This window comes from Topomyia yanbarensis, chromosome 3, assembly GCF_030247195.1.
Source record: "Topomyia yanbarensis strain Yona2022 chromosome 3, ASM3024719v1, whole genome shotgun sequence".
In the NCBI taxonomy this organism is placed as follows: Eukaryota; Metazoa; Arthropoda; class Insecta; order Diptera; family Culicidae; genus Topomyia; species Topomyia yanbarensis.
This window is the reverse complement of record NC_080672.1, coordinates 56068691-56091000: the sequence shown is the minus strand read 5'-3', so window position 1 is coordinate 56091000 and position 22310 is coordinate 56068691. Positions and strand designations below refer to the sequence as shown.

The window sequence follows — 22310 nt, the reverse complement described above, 5'->3', positions numbered from 1 at the left end:
TTTTGTAAGCACTGCGGGTAAAACCGACACCCCATAGGGGTAAGATCGACACCCCCTTTAATTTATTTTCTCTCCACTTTATTAAAATCTTTATCTTTATTAAAAATGAGATATATGCGTGATTAATGAAGTGTGAGTATGTATGATGCAAATATGTGCTTTTTATTGCTTCATCATGTAGTGAGGGGAAGAAAGTTCGAAAGCGTAGTACTATAAATAAGAGTATTTTATGCTATAGGATTATTTATTGATATGAGTATTTCCAAATAATCCTTGCGCACATCATTGCAACCTCCAGTGTCATTTTATTTCATAAGAGAAGATTTTCAAGCGCTCTAAGTTCTGCTAATTGGATTCATTCACTTATAAGTGACACACACACACTTCTTAGTAAAACTATCTTTTTCAGATTTGATTTTTCGGACTCTGATCATCAACGATCTATTGGAGTATACATAATATCATTGTCTCATTGTGATAAAATTCGTCTATGACAAACCAAGAGAACACTAGAAATTCGGTTTGATGACCTTTTTGCAGAAATAGCAAAAGCTTCGTTAGAATCAGATAAGCAAAAATTCCAATTTTTGATTTTTAAAGAGACTTACAAGAAATAAACACAATAAAAGTATTTCTGTGTATTTCTGCTAATACTATAGTGTTCTAATAGGCTAATTGAAGTGTCACAAAGATCCCCAGTATTTTGAAATGAATCGCAACTATACACAACCATCTTAACAGGGTGTCGGTTTTACCCTAACCACAGGGTGTCGGTTTTACCCCAACAGCGCACATTTTTTTTATAAAAGCAATTAAAAATATTGAATTTTTCAAATTCGTCTTCAATGCACCTAGTTGATCATAGGACAGGCCGATAATAATAGGTACTGAAAAATGTGGTGATTTGAAAAGCTTTTGTTCGATTAAAACCTTAAAATCTACCAACGAAATTTTACATCCAGACGAGTATGAACGCTGCTGTCGAATGTTTTGTTAATTTTTATGACATTCGGCGCACTAACGTAAATCCAATTTTTCTTCAAATGCTCTAAATAAACGTACTAATAATATTGTATCATTATGAAATGAATAAAAACTTGATTTCTAGGAAAAGTTGTGGGGTGTCGGTTTTACCCACAGTGTCGGTTTTTCCCACAATTCCCCTACAAAATATTTTTGGAATAATATTGTCTGATCACTTTAAGCATCACGACGAATCTTGGAAAATTGTGGGAAGGAAATCTCTTAGCCGAGATCCCATAATTGTCAAATTGAATCAGTATGAAATAAAATAATTGTCTGAATTATTATGAGCTTTTTTTGGAGAGATGTTCCCAAATATGGATTAGGGACAATTTTTCGAATGGGAAGCTAAGTTTGAATAGGTTGATTGTCTATAAAACATAAACTTGCTCATTAAAAAACGTGCATACACAACATTTGCTGAAAATGAATTTTTTTGAGACAAAAACTGAATATAATTTAGAAAAGAAAAAAAATATTTCGGAAAGTAGATGAAAGATGATGAAAAATGACGTTTACAGTTTGTCTCTAACAGGTTAGAATCGGTTTTTATGAGCATTTTATTTATGTATATTTTATTAACAATTATATGAATAGCCGCTAAGCAGGATTGGAGTTAATAAAAATTTCAATATATTAGCACATTTTCCCAAAATTCCATGGCAGATCTGTCATAATATCGCAAATTTGCATAACGAAGAGCTGACTGAGAACACAAGTTGTTCCAAAAATCAGCCCTGCGTTATGCAACGTTTTGTGCAGGTAGAGTATACCAGATGCAAGTGGTGCCAGATTCATCAAATTCAGTAAAATTCAAAAATTCTTTTTAGATCACAGAATTGATAAAATTGGTTTAATGAGCTATACTTATCAATTAAATTTTGTTTTAAAAGTTGTCCTTGCGTTTACACCGAAATAAGGGGCTTATTACTACCGCAAATGTACTAGTTACACAAAGAAAACTTACTGGCAACCTTAGAGTAAGTCTTTAGTAAGCAGTTGGTGCGCCGTTTACTTTTAGGCAGATGTCTCAATAATTCAAGCTATTAATGGAGTAAATTTGAGTGCTGAATTGAATGGCGTAATAAAACTGTGTGCACTAGGTACTGGGTACTCGTTGTCAAGTTGTGAACTTGAATAGCGAAGAAAAGTACAATAAATGTTCGGTAGCTTTTTAACGATCACATTGAATCGGAATTGTCAAATTTCGATGTTAAGTATCATTGAAGAATTTTAAAACGTAAAATAGCACATCTTCTGATAGAATAATTTTGGTGGTTAATCCTTCTAGAAGTAGATTAATTCGAGACTTAATGTGTTCAGCAAAGTTTTCGAAAACAATAAAATTCACATTGCATTCAAGGTGTAGCTTAGGGCATTGCAAAAAAAATTTTTTTTTGAATTCTCAAAGGCCCCCCCTCTCATATTGTGACAAATGTCAAAGTAAGCTCAGATGCCAAATTTCACATCATTTGGACAATTTTAGACCCCCGCCCACTTCGCTTGAAATTTTTTGAAATTGGTACTATGGGAAAATATGGAGGAAAAATACATTAAATGCTATAACTTTTGAAGTAGCAATCAGAAAATTACAACTTATACCTCTTTTGGAAGGAAATAATCTTAGTATTTGAATGGAGATATATTTGTTTCTAGAAAAATACGGGAAAGTGGGGTACTGGGTCATTTTGGCCCCAAAATCCCCTATTTTTAATGATTTTTCTGCTCCGTGATGCAAATCATACATATTTTGTAGTTTTTCTAATGTAAAAAAATCACAGAAATCGAACGGAACCCTTTTGACCTTAGTCCGAATACGAGAAGTTGGGGTTAAATGGCCTTTTGACATTCATATTAAACTTCATCATTTTCTCGTGAATATATCTCTATTGTTCTTCACTCAATTTTCATAAACTATACCTTGTTGTACGTGGAAAATCCTTAGGATTATAACAAAAATAGACTCGTTACCGGTAAAATTCAGGAACATCAAATTATCTGACATATAGTGTCGATTTCACATTTTTATCATAAAATCGCACATATTAACTCCATTTAACAACAAAATTTTTATTTAATTTACTTTTTTTAGTGTAAAATATGCTAAGGGATCACATGAGAAAAGTTTTATTCCTGGAAAAATAGGGAAAGTTGAGGTATTATGACAAATAATGAAAAAAATGAGATTTGTAGAGTAAATATCAAAAAGTTTGATGTTTCTGAATTTTACCTTTAACGTTTTTATTTTTGTTTTATTCCTCAGAATTTTACACGTTCAATAAGTTACATTTTATGAAAATTGATTGAAGAATAATAGAGATATATGCATGAGAAAATGATAAAATTTAATATGACAGACAAAAAGCCCTATAACCCCAACTTCTCGTATTCGAACTAAGGTCAAAAGGGTTCCGTTCGATTTCTGAGATTTTTTCACATTAGAAAAACTACAAAATATGTATGATTTGCATCACGGAGCAGAAAAATCATTAAAAATAGGGGATTTTGGGGCCAAAAAGACCCTGTACCCCACTTTCCCGTATTTTTCAAGAAACAAATATGTCTTCATTCAAATACTTAGATTATTTCCTTTCAAAAGAGGTATAAATTGTAATTTTCTGATTGCTACTTCAAAAGTTATAGCATTTAATGTATTTTTCCTTCATATTTTCCCATAGTACCAATTTCAAAAAATTTCAAGCGAAGTGGGCGGGGGTCTAAAATTGTCCAAATGATGTGAAATTTGGCATCTGAGCTTACTTTGACATCTGTCACAATATAAGAGGGGGGGCCTTTGAGAATTCAAAAAAAAGTTTTTTTTGCAATGCCCTAGTGTAGCTTACAAAGGTGTAGGTCTCTGAAGCTTACAAAAAAGTTGTATTGAAGATAATTAGCTTTAATTTTTTTCCTGAATATTGTTTTATATCTCGATATGCTGCATTCATGTAGTCTCAATATTTTCAACAAAATTGTTTAAAATGATATTATCAACAACTTTGCTGAAGGCACCAAGTCACTTACCATTTTTGAAGAGTTAATTTTCCACAGTTACTTTAAGGAGAATTAATCACTAGAATTTTTCATATCACAGGATGCGCTGTTTTATTGTTGGACAACTTCATCGAAGTTGTTAAACCTTCAAAGGTGATGATTTCGAAATTATGCGATCTTGACTGTTGAGAAAGTTTTCGAAAATTTGTCCCTCTTTAGAAGTTTTGGGTTTAAAAAACTGGATGTAGAAATATTCGGTCTACTCTCCATTGCCGACAGTGTTGAGAACTGTCAATATCAGATGAATCAGATGAATTAGATGACGATCAGATGAATCAGATGAATATCAGAAGAATCAGATGAATATCAGAAGAATCGGATGAATATCAGACGAATCAGATGAATCAGACGAATCAGATGAATCAAATGAATCATATAAATCAAATGAATCAAACCAATCGAATGATTCAAATGAATCAACTAAATTTTGCTTAAAAAAATAATAATGCTCAGTAACTTTAAAATGAATGAGTATATTTAGGTACAGTCTTCAACGATATTATGTGGTTTTAATGCTGCCTTTAACCTTTCGGCAGTCGCGCTAGTGCACCAAGTGCACGCTGCTCTGAAAATCCAGCGAAATCGTCTTAGGGCACCAGCGGCTGCTCGTTCAGTGGGTCACGGGCACGACTTCCGTAGGGTTAATGCTAATTTTATATTTTTGTCAAATTGCGGGGAATGTTCATTCGAACATTTCTTCCAAAGGTACCCTGTGATAATATGTTCGATGGTTTAGCCTCTAGTGAAGTAAGTTTACGTTTTTTGGCGTTTCCGACAACTGCGCCGGGGTGCTTGTGGTACCCTCCGCTTACCATAACGTAACCTATTCTGGCGTGTAGCCGCTGCAAGCATTCGGCTTCTGGCCTGGATTTTATTGTCCGTCCGCTCTTTGGTATGCAAGCATCGAACCAGAACCTTCGCTAAACCGGAAGTCGCCGTCTTGGATTTCAAAATGGCGTTAAAAATCAATTTCTGGCACTTACCCGTCAAGTCCATTCCGAAAATACCCATATTCTTGAGGTGCGGGCGTCTTCCAAATCCGTCGCTTCCATCTTTCCGAATATCTTCTATGTCTTTTGCATTCAAAAGGACTTAAGGCCAAATAAGGAATGTTTTTGGCAAAAACCGTGTTAATTGTGAAATCCACGCAAAAAATGCCAAAATTCTTCTAAGTTATTTGCATTTAAAAGTACTTAGAATTTTTTTCAAGGAAAAAGTATAAGTTTTTTGTTTTCAAAAGGACTTATTTTTGCAAAAAAAAAGCTTTCAAAAATATTGTCTTTAATCTTTTGCTGAAAGTTTTTTTTACGCGGATTTTTTAATTAACGCGTCTTTTTTATGCGGATTTTCTAATGACCGCGGTTTTGTATGCGGATTTTCCAATTAACGCGTTTTTTTACGCAGTGCGTATCCCTCGCGTAAAAAAACTTGGGTGTATAGGTTTCTACGGTCACAAATTAGGGTAGGTTTGGAAAATTTAAAATTTGGCAAACGTTTGTCACGGTAAAGATAGACACGTCTACCTTTATCAGGACACATGTTAGTGAACTCGGGTGATTCATAGTTATACTGCCTAAGCTCGACCCTCATTAACAGAAGACAAAGATTAAGCCCTTACGATATTAGGCCTGTTCTAATGACCCTACCACTTCTAGTTTTCCGATCTGTTTATTTCACATCCTTGCTCTCGCTTGAGTACTATGGCTCTAATTTTCATAACTTTCCCTACCCAGTAATCTCTAGCTAATTGAATGTCGTTAAAATGTGAAAAATAAAAATAATTATCAATTTGAATGAAACTTTGTTTGTATGAATTTTTGGGGTCGCTAAACACGAATTTGAAACCAAATTTAATTAATTCAAAATGACGGATCCAATATGGCGGACTAAAAAGTTTAATATTAATTAATATCAATGACTTTGAGTATAAGAATATTTTAGGTCGCTGAACACGAACTTTAGGGGAGATTCGAAAAATTTTAAATGTCAGATTCAATACGGCGGCCAAAAAGTGATTTATAGAATTAATGTGGACTACCAGAGCTACCTACGATCTGTGCAGTAACTTGTTTTAGAGCGCGCGGCGGATTTGTTTCTGAGCTTCCGTTCACGATCAGGACACGGGTCCGTTCAAAGCCGTGTTGCGAAGAAACTAATTCATGTATCAAAAAAAACATTTTACCAACATATTCTAGACACTTTCAGCCTTCGATTCAAAAAATTAAAAAAAAATCGATTCATTGAAAAAAATTTAGAAGAGGACCTCCTTAATGCTTCTCTGTGTGTGATTGTCGCTTACGGTGCTAATCATCTAAACGAATTAGACCTATTTTTTATTTCATTTTTGTACTCGTCCTATGTCGCAATATATTTTTTTCAACCGAAAATATTATTCGTACTCAATTAATGATGTTATGGCATACTCACGACCGAGACCGATAAAACTCAATGAAATGCACACCAGTTTAACGCGAAGGAAAACAAATCATCCATCAAACCCGAACTGATTGATTCCACTGGTTTTAACATTTTGTTTTCTCGACTCCATCGTTGTCTGCCCGCATCTCTGTAAATATGTAGGTGGTTTGTGTATGTGTGAATGTGTGCGCGTACCCAATCAAGCTCAAATTTTCCAGCATGTTAATTAATTTGCTCTCTCTTTTTTCTATCTGTTCCCTCCGCAGATCGCTTCGACGCGTTTAAATTGAAGGAAGAGTTCATCAATTCACAGTCCGGGCGTGAAAAGGTAACGACGACTACGACGCCGGCGACAAGTACGTAGACGGTCCGATCCAATCCGATCGCCGCCACCAATTAAGATGCATCGTCCGACGGAGAAGAGTTGCACCCCGCGACGTCGTCCGCCCCAAACCGGATAGCTCCCTTACCGAACGACGAACGTTTATTTTTTATGTTGGTTGGTTCCGTCACCCATCCATCTATCGCGGGACGTGACAAAGGTCCCCAAAAATCTTGTAACAAAACAGCCAAACCACGATTTGAACAAATTCAGCAGAAGCAGAGCAGCACGAAGTGCTAATGTAATTAGTAAATGTTCATCCAAACCACCAGCAAGCGGTAGCTATCTGAAGCGTGACTTCCGAGTATAAGCTACCTATCTCCGCTGCCACTCCATAGCTGCCAACAAACACACCCCTTCAGCCGACGAACCGATCGCTCAGAGGTATTGAACGACCTGCTGTAAACTACAGCGATCGCATCATCATCATCGCTATCGTCGTCATCACAATCATTAGCAACGGCGACGGCTTCCAGCGCGATTGCCGGCGGTGAGGCCAACGAACAAAATCATCACGATCTTCACCATCATCATCATCATCGGAAAGAGCCGCAGCAACAGCAGCAGCAGCAACAACAACAACAACGACGGCGAGCACGACGCAGCAGTGGCCGAAAGTTGAGCTTCGATATAAGCAATATGGAGCACTCGGATTTAGTTTCCGAGATGGCTCAGGTCGAGCATCTTTCTACGCAGGATCGGCTGCATCTCGCGCGGATGTAAGTTCAGCTTTGATTATTTTATTGTACTAGTGTTTGTTTGTTTTCTTGTTTCGTTTTTTTCTCTTGATTATTCGTTCCGGTCTGACGACGGTTTACCGTTCGGTGTAAAGTGTTTCTTCCTAAAGTTGGAAAGTTTTTTTTTTGCCCTACCCGAATGGGTCAGGAGTCGGTCAACTAGGGTGTTGTTCGATTTTTGTCTCTAGTGTGGGTGCGCGTTTTGAGTTGTGGAAAGTGCTCATTCCGCTACCGTTGACGAAGGTCGATTGTTCCTTGGATTCGTCGATCGTTTGGTGCAGTTTCGCAGTTCAAGTGCGGCAGTTTTGAGGGGGAAACGTCGGTGTGATTAAAAGGGTTGTGATTTGCTCAAATTTGAGCTTGATCTATTATTTATGTGGTGTCAGGATACGGATAAATAAAAGCGTGATCAGTTTATAATTCGATTAGTGAATAAGCTACAACTCCAGTAACAGATTAGTAGTTTGTCGCACCTGTTCTGAACGTCATGTGAAGTGTTGCTAAAAGATGCTTAAAGTTGCTCCGGTTGACCCTATGTTCGTCTATTATGCAAGTGCCAGCAGTCAGCGTCCGACGATTGGGATTTTACATTTACGTCAAACATTGTTTGGAATTCACTGTTGAATCGTTTTCATCAATCATCGGTGCGTGGCGAAGGTTTCAGGAAAAGACAAAGCCGAAAGCCAAAACAGTCCTTAGAATTAATAGTGCGAACACGAAAAAATATATTATTTTGCATTTATTAGATTAATCAAAACTAGATCTGGTGATTAGTGAGCTGCGAAAAAAAAAACAATGATAAAGGCAAACCGGCGCTGCTCCGGCAAACGGAATGACATCAGGTATTCACAGGAAATCAAAAGCGTCGAACATACCATCGTGTTCTGAAAGGAGTGCTACACGCAAATATTAAATCTCATAGTTAGGGTATAACAATCTTTCCGAATTCGGAAGATCTCTATAAAGTTTTGAACGCGTCTCACAAAACGAAACCTATTCGGGTTTGTCCAGAATTTTCACCGAATGAACGACTTCAACGGATAAAAAGACATTACAAATTGCTCCATGAATCCACAAGCAGGCCATGCTTGGTAAAACCTTTTCAATTCTAGTACAGGGTCGACTAAACTTCGTGAGTAAAACTAGTATTCAAACTCTATGGTATAAAACACACAGTATGTTGCAGTATGTCTACTCCCTGGATCAAGGAAAAACAAGGATAACTGAATTAGTTATAAAATTTGCGTTTCGTCTTTGTCTCATCAGAATTCGACACTAATTTGGTGACAGAACTAAGCTAGCGCTGGTTTGGTGCTATCTCCACAAAACGGAGACACAAGTTGTGTTCCTGAGCAAACCCCTAGTCAAGCGTGATGTCCGTCAAGAAAAGAAGCTAATTTAAAGCTGAGGAGAACTAATGAAATCGAAGTATTTGGTTACGTTTAGCAAGCCATTACAAGATGCACTATGTTATATTTCTCCTTAGTGGGGAAATTTTAGGTAAAAATTATGTTTTCTATTTTAAGAAGAAAATTCATGAATCCATCTTTACGCTTGAAAACACAAAACCTACAACTAAATTAGTTGTCTAATTTGCGTTTCGACTTCGTCTCATCTGAATCCGACACTAACTTAGTGACAGGACTAAGCTAGCGCCGGATTGACGCTAGCTCTAAGAACGGAGACAATCATTTGTGTTCCTATGCAAACCTCTAGTCAAACGTGATGTCCCGCATGAAAAGAAACTCAATAATAACAACCCCATTTTAAAATGAACCGTTCAGCACTTCCAAATTTACAAACACAGTCTCAATCGTGAACCTACAAACGCCCGTGTTCGCGCGGTTATGAAACGGCCACGTCCGGAAATCTCAACCCTTATTCCTAGCAACCTAGCTCCATGCAATCAGTTCGACCAATAATAAAATAACGATCATAACCACTAGACAACACGTTCTATGGTGACATGCCCGGGAACTCTAGTGAAATAGGGAAACTCACTCTCTTCTAGCATCTGAACCGCACACTAAAAATTAAGTATCATATTCACAGTCTCCGCGATCATTTCAGAACATACACGAATATGCAAATGGTTACACGGTTACAAAATCGAATTTATACACAAACATACAAACGCCTGCGCCCTTCGCGATCATCCACGCACACCTGCGCTCGCGATCTTGAAAACTTGATAACATCTCGGTGATAAAGTGAACGTTTTAGCAGTACTAAATTTTCAAACGTGAACCCATAGACACTCGTGTTCGCGCGATCATTAATCGGCCAAGTCCGGATGTCTCTACCCGGTTACAAAGTCGAAAATGTACAGGGGAAGTTGCATCACACGCGACATACAAAACCCCACCTGATCGAACACGTTAACACATACAAACGCTCGAGCCTCTCGTCATGATACACAAAAGCGAACATTCAATAGCGACCATCGACAGACAACAACGACAAATACACGCTCATTCCCACGCGATCGTAAAGTATCTACGCCAACACATCGTAACCGTGCTCTTTATATATCACAATCAGAATCACGACCCGCTGCAATTGGCCTTAAGCAGTGTTTTGGTGGGTAATATTTCACGTCTCGTCTGCGATTGTAGTGTGTGATTCTGGCAGGGAACACTTCCGAAAACCCAACTCCAGTAGGAATGAATCGTTTTGTCTTGTTTTGTAAGGCAGTCGAACTTTTTCTTTTCATGTTCATAATGACATTCAATTATCAAGCGACTGGAAGACATGAAGTATTTTTGATGTTAAGATTTAAAAACTGAAGGGACAGCGAGATGGTGAAGGAAGAAAGTTTAGAAAAACATGGAATATGGTCCTATGAGCCAGCTTGCAGTTTCATGATGACTTAACCCATTGTCTACTCCACGCTTTTCTAAACTTTCTTTCTTCACGGTCTCACTCTTCCTTGAGTACAATGCAGAGTGGTCCAAATTCACAATTTAGGAAAACATAAGTGTTTGTTGCACAACCCTATATTTTAAAGTAGTAAAATCAAAATTTTCGAAGACGATTTAATTTTTTTAGAAATATCACCTTCAGAACACCCTAAGTAAAATCAAAATTTTCGAAGACGATTTAATTTTTTTAGAAATATCACCTTCAGAACACCCTAAGTTGCTCAATTAAAATAGCTATAAAATAAAAACCTTTAGAGATACAACTATGACGTCTTCGGCAAAGTTGCTTGGTGTAAGTTCCTCTACAATGTTGCTGAAGATTACAATATTCTATCTGCTCCCATTCAGAAAATAATTGTTAAAGCACCCTAACAATAAGAGCCACCCTGATACTCCCTACATCTATACAACCAGTCTTTACCCAAAGCAAAACAGCTGGATAAACCAATTTGCGCATGAGGACAAGACCTAGCTTAGAAAAGTTAGATTTGAATGTTTCCTGTTCCACTCGTCAGTAATTGACACCAACTTGCTGCCAGCTAGATGATATATCCAAACCACAGATAACAGACGTTTTGGCTCGATTCGAAACATGTGTAAATACCCGCTACTGAAGTTCTTAATAAATTAGACGTCTGAAACACGATTGGCAAATGTTTGTAGGTGACGCAGTGATCGATGCAATGCAGTTAGAGTGCGGCTGTCAAACACGTGTAGCAAACAGTTGCGTAGATGGCAATAGTGAAGCGCTATTTTTTTAACGTTTATTAATTTGAAAGTTTACACAGATTTTTAAGGAAATTTTGTTCTAGCCCAAATGTCTGTTATCTGTGTCCAAACTAATACCAAATCTTCTCTGATGTCTGCACATTCTTTTTGCAACGAAGAATATTTTTATGGCCATTCTTGGATTTGGAGAACAGTAACAGTTGAAATGTGCCGAACACAAGCAGAACATTTTTGTACTTAGGTACTTGTTTAAATTTTTGTTTGATTTAAATCCTCAGTATTCGGACAAACGACAAAGGCAATGCACGAAGTTTGGCGATACGCATTCAACATCTTTTCTATTCTGTCTGTAGCACAGCATTAGCATTGCGATTAGTTGTGTCGCTCATATTTCTAGATTCGAGTAATTTAACAATAAAGCAATTTGAAAGAAACCTTACACAGGAAAAAAGCATTCACTACTTTTTTCATTGGTGAAAATATGAACTAGTTGAGCGACATAACTCAGTAGGCTAGGAGACTTTAACTGACTACGTGAACTATTGATAGTTACATTCGCTGTCGAAGCACGTCTATTCACCTTTCGGCTAACATTGTTGTAACACACAATTAGTGGTTCACGATGTATGAATTCGTTGTCAATTGCTTTTCGCTCTCTACCAGCTATCATGCACTTTGTTTTGTCAGAATTTATATTCAGTTCGTTTGTCGCTGTCTCCCATTTAAAAAACTCAAACGCCTCTTTCACTACTCTGCAATCAACGCTATTGATGTCGATGTCGTTCGCGAAGTTAATAGACATGTCAGATTTCGTGATGATAGTTCCGTTTCATTGCATATTAGAGCGCAGCTTCGCAACTTACCACACTACGGATGTGGCTTATTAAAAGTATGATTTTTATAAAAAATGCGGAAACTAATTTTCAGATAATGTTTCAAATATGACGAGGAAAACCGAAATTTTTCAGAACACAAAAATTTTGTGAAATTTTAAATACATATAAACTCGTTACCGATTTGTCTGTCACATCCTTCGAAGTCAGGTGTTTCAAAGCGACTTACAGAGCATTTTTCCACGTGTGCAATCAACACACATCAACAATACGAAAGATTTATTTGATTTGATTTATTCCTTCACCAGCTGTTATGTTTATTTAAGATGATTGGCAACATGTAAAAATATCGAAAACCCCGACCTGAGTTCAATCGTGTTTGACGTTCATTTCATATAAATTTCAGTCACGGTTTCAAAGCGACCGAAGGAACATCTATTCAGGAGACTGTATTTAAGGTGCAAATGGCATGTATAGGACACAGTGGTGATCGCCCAGATAATCTTTGAATTGTGATATTCTGTCTAAAGCAAGCAAATAACATAACTGGCGATAAGTGTTTTATGAATAAATACCGCGTCTACATACCCGCTCACCAGATTGAGATCGATGGTGTAGTCATCGAATTGAATTTGTCATTTGTGGATGTACTGAAGCTCGGGGTTAGCTGTTTCAAGAGCCGCTTACGTCAGTGATCGAAGCCGCTTATGCCAGTGAGCGCGTCAGTTGACCTTTGACGAAACTGTTTTACGTTTAATTTTGTCTTCTTCGACAAGGATCATCTGCCTGTTTGGTTGTTTGTATGGTACGTAATGTGTTGCTGTAGTAGGCTTCACAAGATCTATTACCATGTCACGCGTACAGACAACGCCCGAGGAATCTAAAGTGCTCTTTTACACTATACTCTAAGTACTCTTTTGCAAAAATATTAAAAAAAAAAAGTTTCACCACGATGCTGATTCTGATTATCCCCATATGGAGACATCTTTTTCTGCTCCTAAAAACTAGACGCAGATGAGAACCCTTGTAAAGGCTTAAATTCCTCTCATTAGAGCAGAGCGGGGTCAGGTAGGTCAACTTTTTTGGCGCTGATTCTGACAAATAAGCACTCGTTGGAAAGGTTATACATCTGGCAGAATTTTGACAGTAATGATTTTATGTCTGGCTAAATATTTTTGAAACTAAATCCAATAAGACGAAGGTACTTTTTTCGAAGTTTTCATAATCTGGGCGTACGATAGGTGCACACCTATAAAACTTGCTTTGAAGAATATGAATACTGCAGATTATTTAAAAATTAATAACACAAATAAATGCAATCCATTGCCGTCATTCAGGTAAAAAAATTAAGTAGTAGCCAATGATGTGAAAAATCATGAAATTGCGAAAGGGAATGTTAAAAAAAAAATGTTTTTTTCAGCAGCTGCGTCTGATTTTGCACTTGTGAATGACTTGTTTGATATCCCCTTCGTCGCCAGAGTGTGGAATGGAAGTTGTGCATTCCAGCTCACGCGTGGGACGACCACGTTTGCGCTTCAGAGTATTTTTTCTATTCCTTTGCCTTGAACGCATGCGTTTCAGCGCGTTGACCCGAATAATTCCTCTCCAATGTTTGCATCGAATTCAGAGAAATAAAAAGGCGATCATTTGGATCCGAAAATGGCTATTAGCGCAATCGAAACAGGTCAAACTGGCTTATTGCACAACACTACACCGGACAGGAAAACACATTTCATCGAATCCTTAAAAAATGTCCCAAATGGATCGAAACGTCGGATAAAGACAAATTAGTGTGTCTTTTTTGATCTTCAAGACTTCACATCGAAACTTATAAAAATCTCTAAATTTATCCAGGATGTGTCGACGGGTAAATATTTGTTGATCGTCCTTCTCGAAGCGCGTTGGTATTCGCCGACAAAGGACTAATCCAATGGGCTCAGTTTGCTAAACAGAACGTAGAAGAGTACTTTGTTGGATAGTTATGCCTCGGTAGTTATTATACTCCAGTCTCTGGCCTTTTTTGTAGAAGATAGGGTATATAACCCCCCCCCCCCCCCCGCAAACCAAAATTAATTCAATTGGAAAAAAATTGCTGACGACCAGTTTAATTAAAAAATATTCAATATTTAAGTAAGAGTTTTAGAAGTTCACTATCTGATCAGCACAGTGAGAACTTAATATTTTAAACACCGTTGGGACTTTGGTAAATTGTGGGAATGGAATTTTTTAACTGATCTCTTAGTGAGGAGCTCATAATCATGTCAATATTAAAAAAAAATATCTGCATGGAAACATCCACATAGAAACTGATACAAAAAGGAATTGTCCGTTGGACTCTAGTAGGCCAGGATCAGCTTTTATGAGTATTTAATTTTTTTTGCTATCAATTATTTAAATAGCCATTAAGTAGGATTGGAAATGAAGAAAATTTAAAAAAAAATCGAGTTAGTGACTATTTATAATGTACATTTGAGTACTGAATTAAATGGGGTAATACAATTTCGTATACCAGGACTCCGTTCTTATTTTATGAACTTTAATAGCGAAGAAAAGTAAAATAAATGCTCGAAAACAGTTTTCACGCTCAATAGCTTCGAAACAGTCAGCTTTAGAGGTTTAGTATTTTCGTAATTTTGCAACGTAAAACATCTTCTGGTAAAATAATTTTGGTGAATAATCCTTCCAGATGGATGCATTATTTCTTCAAACAAGTTTAGTCTCGAAAAACTTCAGTAAAGTTTTCGAGAATTTCATTATAAATAACGTGGCTGAAGATATGAATACTCCATATATTCAGGGTATCGAAATATATTTGCTATTTGCGAAAGTGAACTTTCAAAATCAATAATTCTGATATTAATCTCTGCTGTTGTTAATAAACAACAAAATAAATATTTTTTTCAAGCCATGTGTCTCTGAGGCTTACAGCAACATTGAAGAAAACTGGATTTATGAATAATTTTGTAAATATCGATTTATATCTCGATATGCTACCTGCATAGCGCGTTCATATCTTCATTAAAGATGCTTTAAATGAAATTCGCAAAAACTTTGCTGAAGACATCAATCCTTTAACTACTTTTTTGAAGTGTTGATTTTCCATGATTATTTCTAGGAATTTTTATCACTAAAATGATTATATCTGAAGATGTGTTATACTACGTTCACACTACGAGTTAAAACGTGTTTTAACGCTATCTTGATGACGTTTTTCTTGTTGCCAATTATTATAACATGTTTTAACTCTGTAGTGTGAGCATAGTATTATTTTATACTCGAAAACTTGTTGCTAAACTTTCACTTAAATAATTTAGTTACCAATCAATATATGACCGCATTGTCCTTTGCTGTATCAAGAAGATGTCTCCAGTTCATTCGGTTCATGGCTGTTTGTCTCCTCGCAGGGTACCCGCTTTACACCCGAGGAATTCCACGAAGATCCGTCCGAAAATAATTAAAATCCTGATCAGATTTCTATAAAACTTTACACATTTCATCGGCATGGAAGACTAAACATTTTCCACAATCAGTAAGATTATTTTGACTCAAGAGCAATTTTTTAGAAGGGCGTGAACATTTCTACGTGCATTAATTTCAATTTTTTTGTTCGATTACTGTATTTTATGCAGCAAAACTTTCTGAGGACAAGTTTGAGAGAATGAATATTTATGTGCGAAAAAAATATGCACTGAAAAAAAATTTGTGTCATTTTTCGCGAAAACAAAAATTAGTGTTAAAAATTTAAAATGTAAAAAAAACCATTTTTCTAATGTTTTATATTTTGTCAGTAAAAAATCTCAAGAGAAAAAAACATTTTGAATGTGATTGTATGATGGAGAACTTATCGAAAAAAAGTTTTTCTAACAATAACTTTATACATGTTTTTAAATTTCATATTAATTGACATACAAAACTGTAATTTTATTACGGAATATAATTCTAACTCTCATTTTAAATCAAAACGTATTTAACAAAAATCTTCCAAAATGCGATTGTTTTCGAGATATTTGGAATTTTGTTCCAACAAAAAAAGTTAATTCGTGTGATTATGACCTTTTTGAAAGTTATTCGTGTTACCCAATTATAAAATGTCAAAAATCTAATGTTTATCGTTTTAAAGACGCAAAAGAAATTTTTTTCAGTGTATTTGGATCATGGAGAAACTTTCAATAAAAACAACTTTTGGCTTTTTTTATATTTCTTACTATTTGCAGTCAAAAATACAATTTTCTTTTTGAATATCATTCTAAACACTATTTCAAATCAAAATGCTCATAACAAAATTTTTTTGAAATGTTCTCGAGATATTTCAGATTTTTCTTTTGTTTCATTACGACCTTTTCAGAAGTTATTCGCGTTTCTCCATCAACAATAATGTGTTTTCCAAAAGGCCCATAACATTTCCTGTAACTTTCTCTTTGACATCAAGGTAATATTGTAAACCATTTGAAAGCTATACGAAAACAATCGAAATACTATTCAACCATAGGGTCTTATGATTAAACTAAATAGTTCGATCATATTTTGGTTGTTTTCGTATAGCTTTCAAATGGTTTACAATATCACCTTGATGTCAAAGAGAAAGTTACAGCAAATGTCATGGGCCTTTTGAAAAACTTTTTATTGTTGATGGAGAAACGCGAATGACTCCTGGAAAGGTCGTAAGAAAACCAAATAATTGTGTTGTTAAAACGAAATTTGAAATATCTCGAGAACTACTACATTTCAGAAAAAAAAATTTTATTGGCATTTTGATTTAAAATAGCGTTTAAAATCATATTCAAAAAGAAAATTGTATTTTTTACTGCAAATAGTATGAATTATAAAAATATGTTTAAAGTTGTTGTTAGGAAAACTTTTTTATTGAAAGCTTCTCCATGATCTAAATACACTGAAAAAGTTTCTTTTACGTCTTTAATACGATGAACATTAGATTTTTGACATTTTATGATGGTGTAACGCGAATAACTTTTAAAAAGGACATAATCACACGAATTAACTGTTTTTGTTGGAACAAAATTCCAAATATCTCGAAAACTATCGCATTTTGGAAGATTTTTGTTAAATACATTTTGATTTAAAATAAGACTAAGAATTATATTCCGTAATAAAATTACAGTTTTGTATGTCAATTAATATGAAATTTAAAAACATGTATAAAGTTATTGTTAGGAAAACTTTTTTACCGATAAGTTCTCCATCATACAATCACATTCAAAATATTTCTTTTCTCTTGAGGTTTTTGTTTCTAAAATATAAAAAATAGAAAAAATGGGTTTTTTTGCAATTTATATTTTAACGCAAATTTGTGTCCTTGTGAAATATGACACAACATTTTCTTCAGTGTATATTTTTCGCACATAAATATTCATTCTCTGAAAGTCGTTCTCAGAAAGCTTTGCTGTATAAAATACAGTAATCGAACAAAAAAAAAATAAAATTAATGCACGTACAAATGTTTACGCCCTTTTGAAAAATTGCTCTTGTATCAAAATATTTCAATTGTCAGAGAAAATATTGAAGATTCATAAACCGAACTTAACTTCAAAGTTTCGTTCGAATCGACGATGGTCATATTTTGTGGTCGTTCGGTTTCTCATGGAATCCCTCACCCTTTTTATAGATGGGACATACTACTTCCTCCATCCAATCCTCCGGTAAAATCTGTTTCTTCCAGATCTTCAAAACCACCCAGTGGAATGCTCTAAACAACGCCTCTTTATCGTGTTTCAGCAGCTCACATGGTAGTTGATCATTGCCAGGGGCTTTATCAGTCCTCAACCGTCCGATCTCCTTGTAAATCTTTGGTAGATCCGGCGCTGAGAATCTGGTCGTCGGCTACGCATGTCCCCAGGCTGATTCTTGCGGTACTCTCGTCGTCTACTGCTATTTCGATGTTCGTCGTAATACAGTTATCGATCAACTCACACTCGGTCGTGAGAAGGTCTCCATTAGTATCTCTTCATATGTCGGCCTGTAGCACATAGCCTTTGCTTGAGCGATTTACCTACTCGTAGAATTTTCTACAGATGCTCCATCGTTTTGGTATTCCGATCTTGCTGAAGGGATTCTAAATTTATATTCGCACTGCGGAAGGTACGGATATTTGTGATGTCGAAGAAGAAACTTCTGTTCATTAGAACGTAGTTCTCAGTTTGTTAACCAGGTGATCTCAAAGGTGGCGTTCATGTCGCTGATGAGGAGCTTTACATTCTGCCGTGGGCTCCAAATGCGCGTAAAATCCTCCTTTCTCATTCTCGGATCACGCTTAGTGAGGGCAGTGCACGTTGACGATTCTGTAGTTGTAGATATGGCCGTTGATCCACACACATCCTTTTGCTGATCGTCTGCTACTTGATTACACGTTGGCGCATCTTGCTCAGTACCACAAAGCGGATTCCCAACTCGTTAGTTGTGCCGTCGCTCCAATAAAATGTAACCGCTCGATGCCCGCTTTTCCACATATTCTGTTCCGCCAAGCAAAGTTCCTACAATGCTACTGCTTTCAAGATGCGAGTTTTCAGTTCATCGTGTAGGATTCGTTCGGACCCAGGGAAGAAAAGTGACTTGCAGTTCGATGTGTCAACTTTTCAATCATAGTCCTTGTTTCGTTACGTATGCTTTGACCGATTGTTCCGATCCGCCTTTTCTTCCTGACTCTTCGTAACGTGGTGTTTTCTGGGCGGCTTGTTGGGTTTCACCCAACCTCCTGTATCGTCGAAGGACAGCCGGGCAGTGTTTCTTTGCCACATCACGTATTTAGTTTTTTCTACGGTGAGGTAATAGCGCCCATACTCACTCGCACCTTATCATTTCGCTTCTACTGCAGAAGGCGGTAGTACTCAGTCGATGCCGGCCTGCAGATTAAATGTCATCAATAGACGCACAGGGAAGCATAAGATAGGAGCTTTTGAACACTGGGAAGTATTCACCATTTGACGACCAACCTTCGAAGTTGGTTTCGAAATTATGTGACCGTAAGAAAAGTTGTCGAACATAGATTCCACTTTAAAAGTGTATATTCTTTGATTTTATAACATTTAATAAAAGAAAGTTGTCTATTAAATTATGAAAGGTATTCTTTATAATTTGAACTGATGAACTGTTTTTGTTTCTGTATTTTCAATATTTTATCAAATTTACATTATATTGAAGCATTTTCGTAAAATTAACGATTTTCATCAACTCCCCCCGCCAAATTTCTGGCTACGCCACTGCATTTAAATAAATCGAAGTAGTTTCTTCTACCGTGATCATACCGATCACGCTGTTGATTGCTTCGTACAGCTGGTCACTCCGGTCTTACCGTTTTTCCCAAAACGACTCTTCAGTACCCAAGTAGCAGTTTATGGCCACACCAATAAATTGAGATATTTCACTAAGCTGAGATCATCTAATTTGGTCGGAATTTAGCAAGCTGACAACATTAAGGTAAAAGCTTATTAAATCGGATGTAGACAACATCGGGTCTACAAAGATTCAACAAATTAACATTTTGCGCCAATCCAAAGAATAAATGTCCAACGCCATCTTGCCGGTGTAGTTAGTTTAATGATCCCATAATTGCTTTCAATGGGTGATGTCAAAATTACTCGAATCTATAAATATGAACAGTAGAACTTATTTTAGCTTCAGTTGCGTGTAATGCACGTATGTTTCATGTGCAATTGTTTTAAAATATCGCCCCCACTAAATAGCAATGGCAGTTTTTGCTTGATTTCACAAGGGATCATAGAAAATTTTAGTCGACGTCGCCGTCACTGTCCACAGTTTGATTTCTAAAATCGGCGATGTTGCACACTCCCTAAATATTCTACATCGCATCAATTTCAATGGCTTTAAATCTGATGAACGCATAAACGCATATCAGCGCACCGACCAAAGAAAAATCCTCTCCAATGTTTGCATCGATTTCCATCGCAATTACCGCGCAACGTTTGATTGTCCATAAACACTGGCCCATGTAATCAACGCTTATTCAATCCAGCTCGGTAATTGTTGGCCACCACATGTGTGCGGGTGTGAATAACGACGGTGTGTGCGTCTGCGGTACCAATGCGATAAATTTCCGGTAACCGACATTGGCAACTGGCGTGTACATTGGCTAGATTTCCTAGATTTCCCAGCCGATTTCCACGATTCGATTCATATCGCGCCAAGCCAAAGCCAAACTCTCTCTCTCTCTTTCTCTATCTCTCGCTCTCGAGCCGACAATTTACAAAACTTACAACACCCGTGTACAACTAGGCCAAACGGCAATCAATTTTGATTGTTGCTAGATTGCACATCGGCAAATTGGTAGCGATGGGTGTAAACTAAGCATCAACTTTCTTTTTTTTTTCCTCGAACTTCTCCTCGTGGTCAAAGTGAACGACCGACCAACCGTATTGCATTAGCAGAATGTGAGTTTTCCCGCATTGTGAAATGTGATGACTTTTTAACAACTAACTCGTTGTTTCGCAACGAGTCCGACTACCAGCGTTCGTCCGTGCAAACATTTTCCTTTTATTCCAGAATGGATCAGCTCACAGTAACCTGTCCGGTGCCGCCGGACAGTCTGCAAGTACATTTGCAAATTTTCCCATCAAATGACTGACGAGTCCGCTCTGCAATTATGCATACCAAAGTTGTGTTCAACGGCCAGTGCACCGCCACCGCTTGACAAACAATCAGCAGAGGTGCGTTACGGTGAACCAGTCCTAGTTCGAATCCGAGTCAGGTGGGTGGGAAGCCAACTTTTGTGCTATGAATTTTTAATTTTCCATCTTGTAACTTGTAACTGAATTGTAGACTCGTTGCACTAGTGTCACTGCAACAGCAGCGATGGTACCCGGAATGAAGAGGACGTGCATAGGAATTTAAATGAGATCCAAAATTTAAAGTTTTATAACTCTTTCTTGACAGCTGAAACTGTCGACAGTAAAATTAGAGAGATTTTCAGATTGGTGATCCATCACGTTTCTACTGGGTGGGAAACGAACAGGGAGAGCGTTCGGCAGGGCGTCCGATTTTCATCTTCAACCGTAAGGATGTCCTCTTTTAATTTCTCTGATTAAAGGACGCTCGACGATGCTGTCTTTCATCAATTAGTATTCAGATCCTATCATTTTTAATGATTTAGTTTGTCTTTCTCTTCGTCGAAGGATGTATGACTGATTTAATTTGGTTCATTAGGACACAACATAACTCCGAAACATGTGAGTGAAAATGTCTTCTAGATAACTAACATTAGACAAAATCAACTTTAATTGAATCTCAAAACCATTGTAGCAGAAAAGTTAATTCATACAGGAATCCGCCATTTTCGCTTTTCCTGTGGTATAGAAAAATCAGGTTTTTTCGTTTTCAAAGCGGGCAGCTTCTCGATATCTTTCTCAGTTGAACCTTAATACGAGTTTATCGATTGCTCACCGGCTTGCCGTCTCACAGTGATCATCTTTCATACAAAAGTCGGACAAAATCGCAAAAGCGGCCCGAATTTGATGAAAACTTTATATTGAGGTAGTTTTGTGGCACTGAATTCAAATTTGATGTAAATTTAGTAGTTCGAAAATTCAACATTTACGACTATAAAGTACACTATATCTGAAAATTCATTTTCCAAAATTTGGTGTGGTGAATTTCTAGCAGAATACACATGTTTTCAATAGTTGATAACGCTGAGAGACTTATAATTTTGTATTACGAACCCCTGGTAATCAAACACTACCATGCGTCTCTTCCAGACATATGACGAAAAACGACCTCGGAGCAGAAATGGACAAAACAAGGCATTCATTTTCGGAAAGTACACAAAGTTTTAAGCGTCAATAACTACAAACGATTTTTCCAAACAGTTTCAATCCAAATGCGATTTTAAATCGTGCGAATATAATTTAAAATTATTCTTGCGATTTGGGTACGATTCGAATCGGTCGATATAAATCGCACGATTTAAATCGTACCCAAATCGCAAGAATAATTTTAAATTATATTCGTTCGATTTAAAATCGCATTTTGAAACGCGCGACCAAAATCGTACGATTTAAGTCGTGTGATTTAAATCGTAGGTTTAAGTCGTGTGATTTAAATCGTATGATTTAAGTCGTGCGATTTATATCGGCCTAATCGAATCGTACCCAAATCGCAAGAATAATTTTAAATTATATTCGTACGATTTAAAATCGCATTTTGAAACGTGCGTCCAAAATCGCACGATTTAAATCGCGCGACCAAA

At 36.6% G+C, this 22310-nt stretch overlaps 1 protein-coding gene across 9 annotated transcripts in view; it reads left to right on the top strand.

Annotated features, from left to right (window-relative positions):
- The window catches only part of LOC131690643 (protein phosphatase 1 regulatory subunit 16A), a 449834-nt gene that overhangs the window by 272127 nt on the left and 155397 nt on the right, over positions 1-22310 (top strand). For all 9 annotated transcript variants that reach the window (XM_058976564.1, XM_058976565.1, XM_058976568.1 and 6 more), the window contains one exon: positions 6759-7593. In XM_058976564.1, the coding sequence (XP_058832547.1) occupies positions 7514-7593 (80 nt within the window). In that variant the 5' untranslated portion in view covers positions 6759-7513. The remainder of the gene's footprint in view (positions 1-6758; positions 7594-22310) is intronic.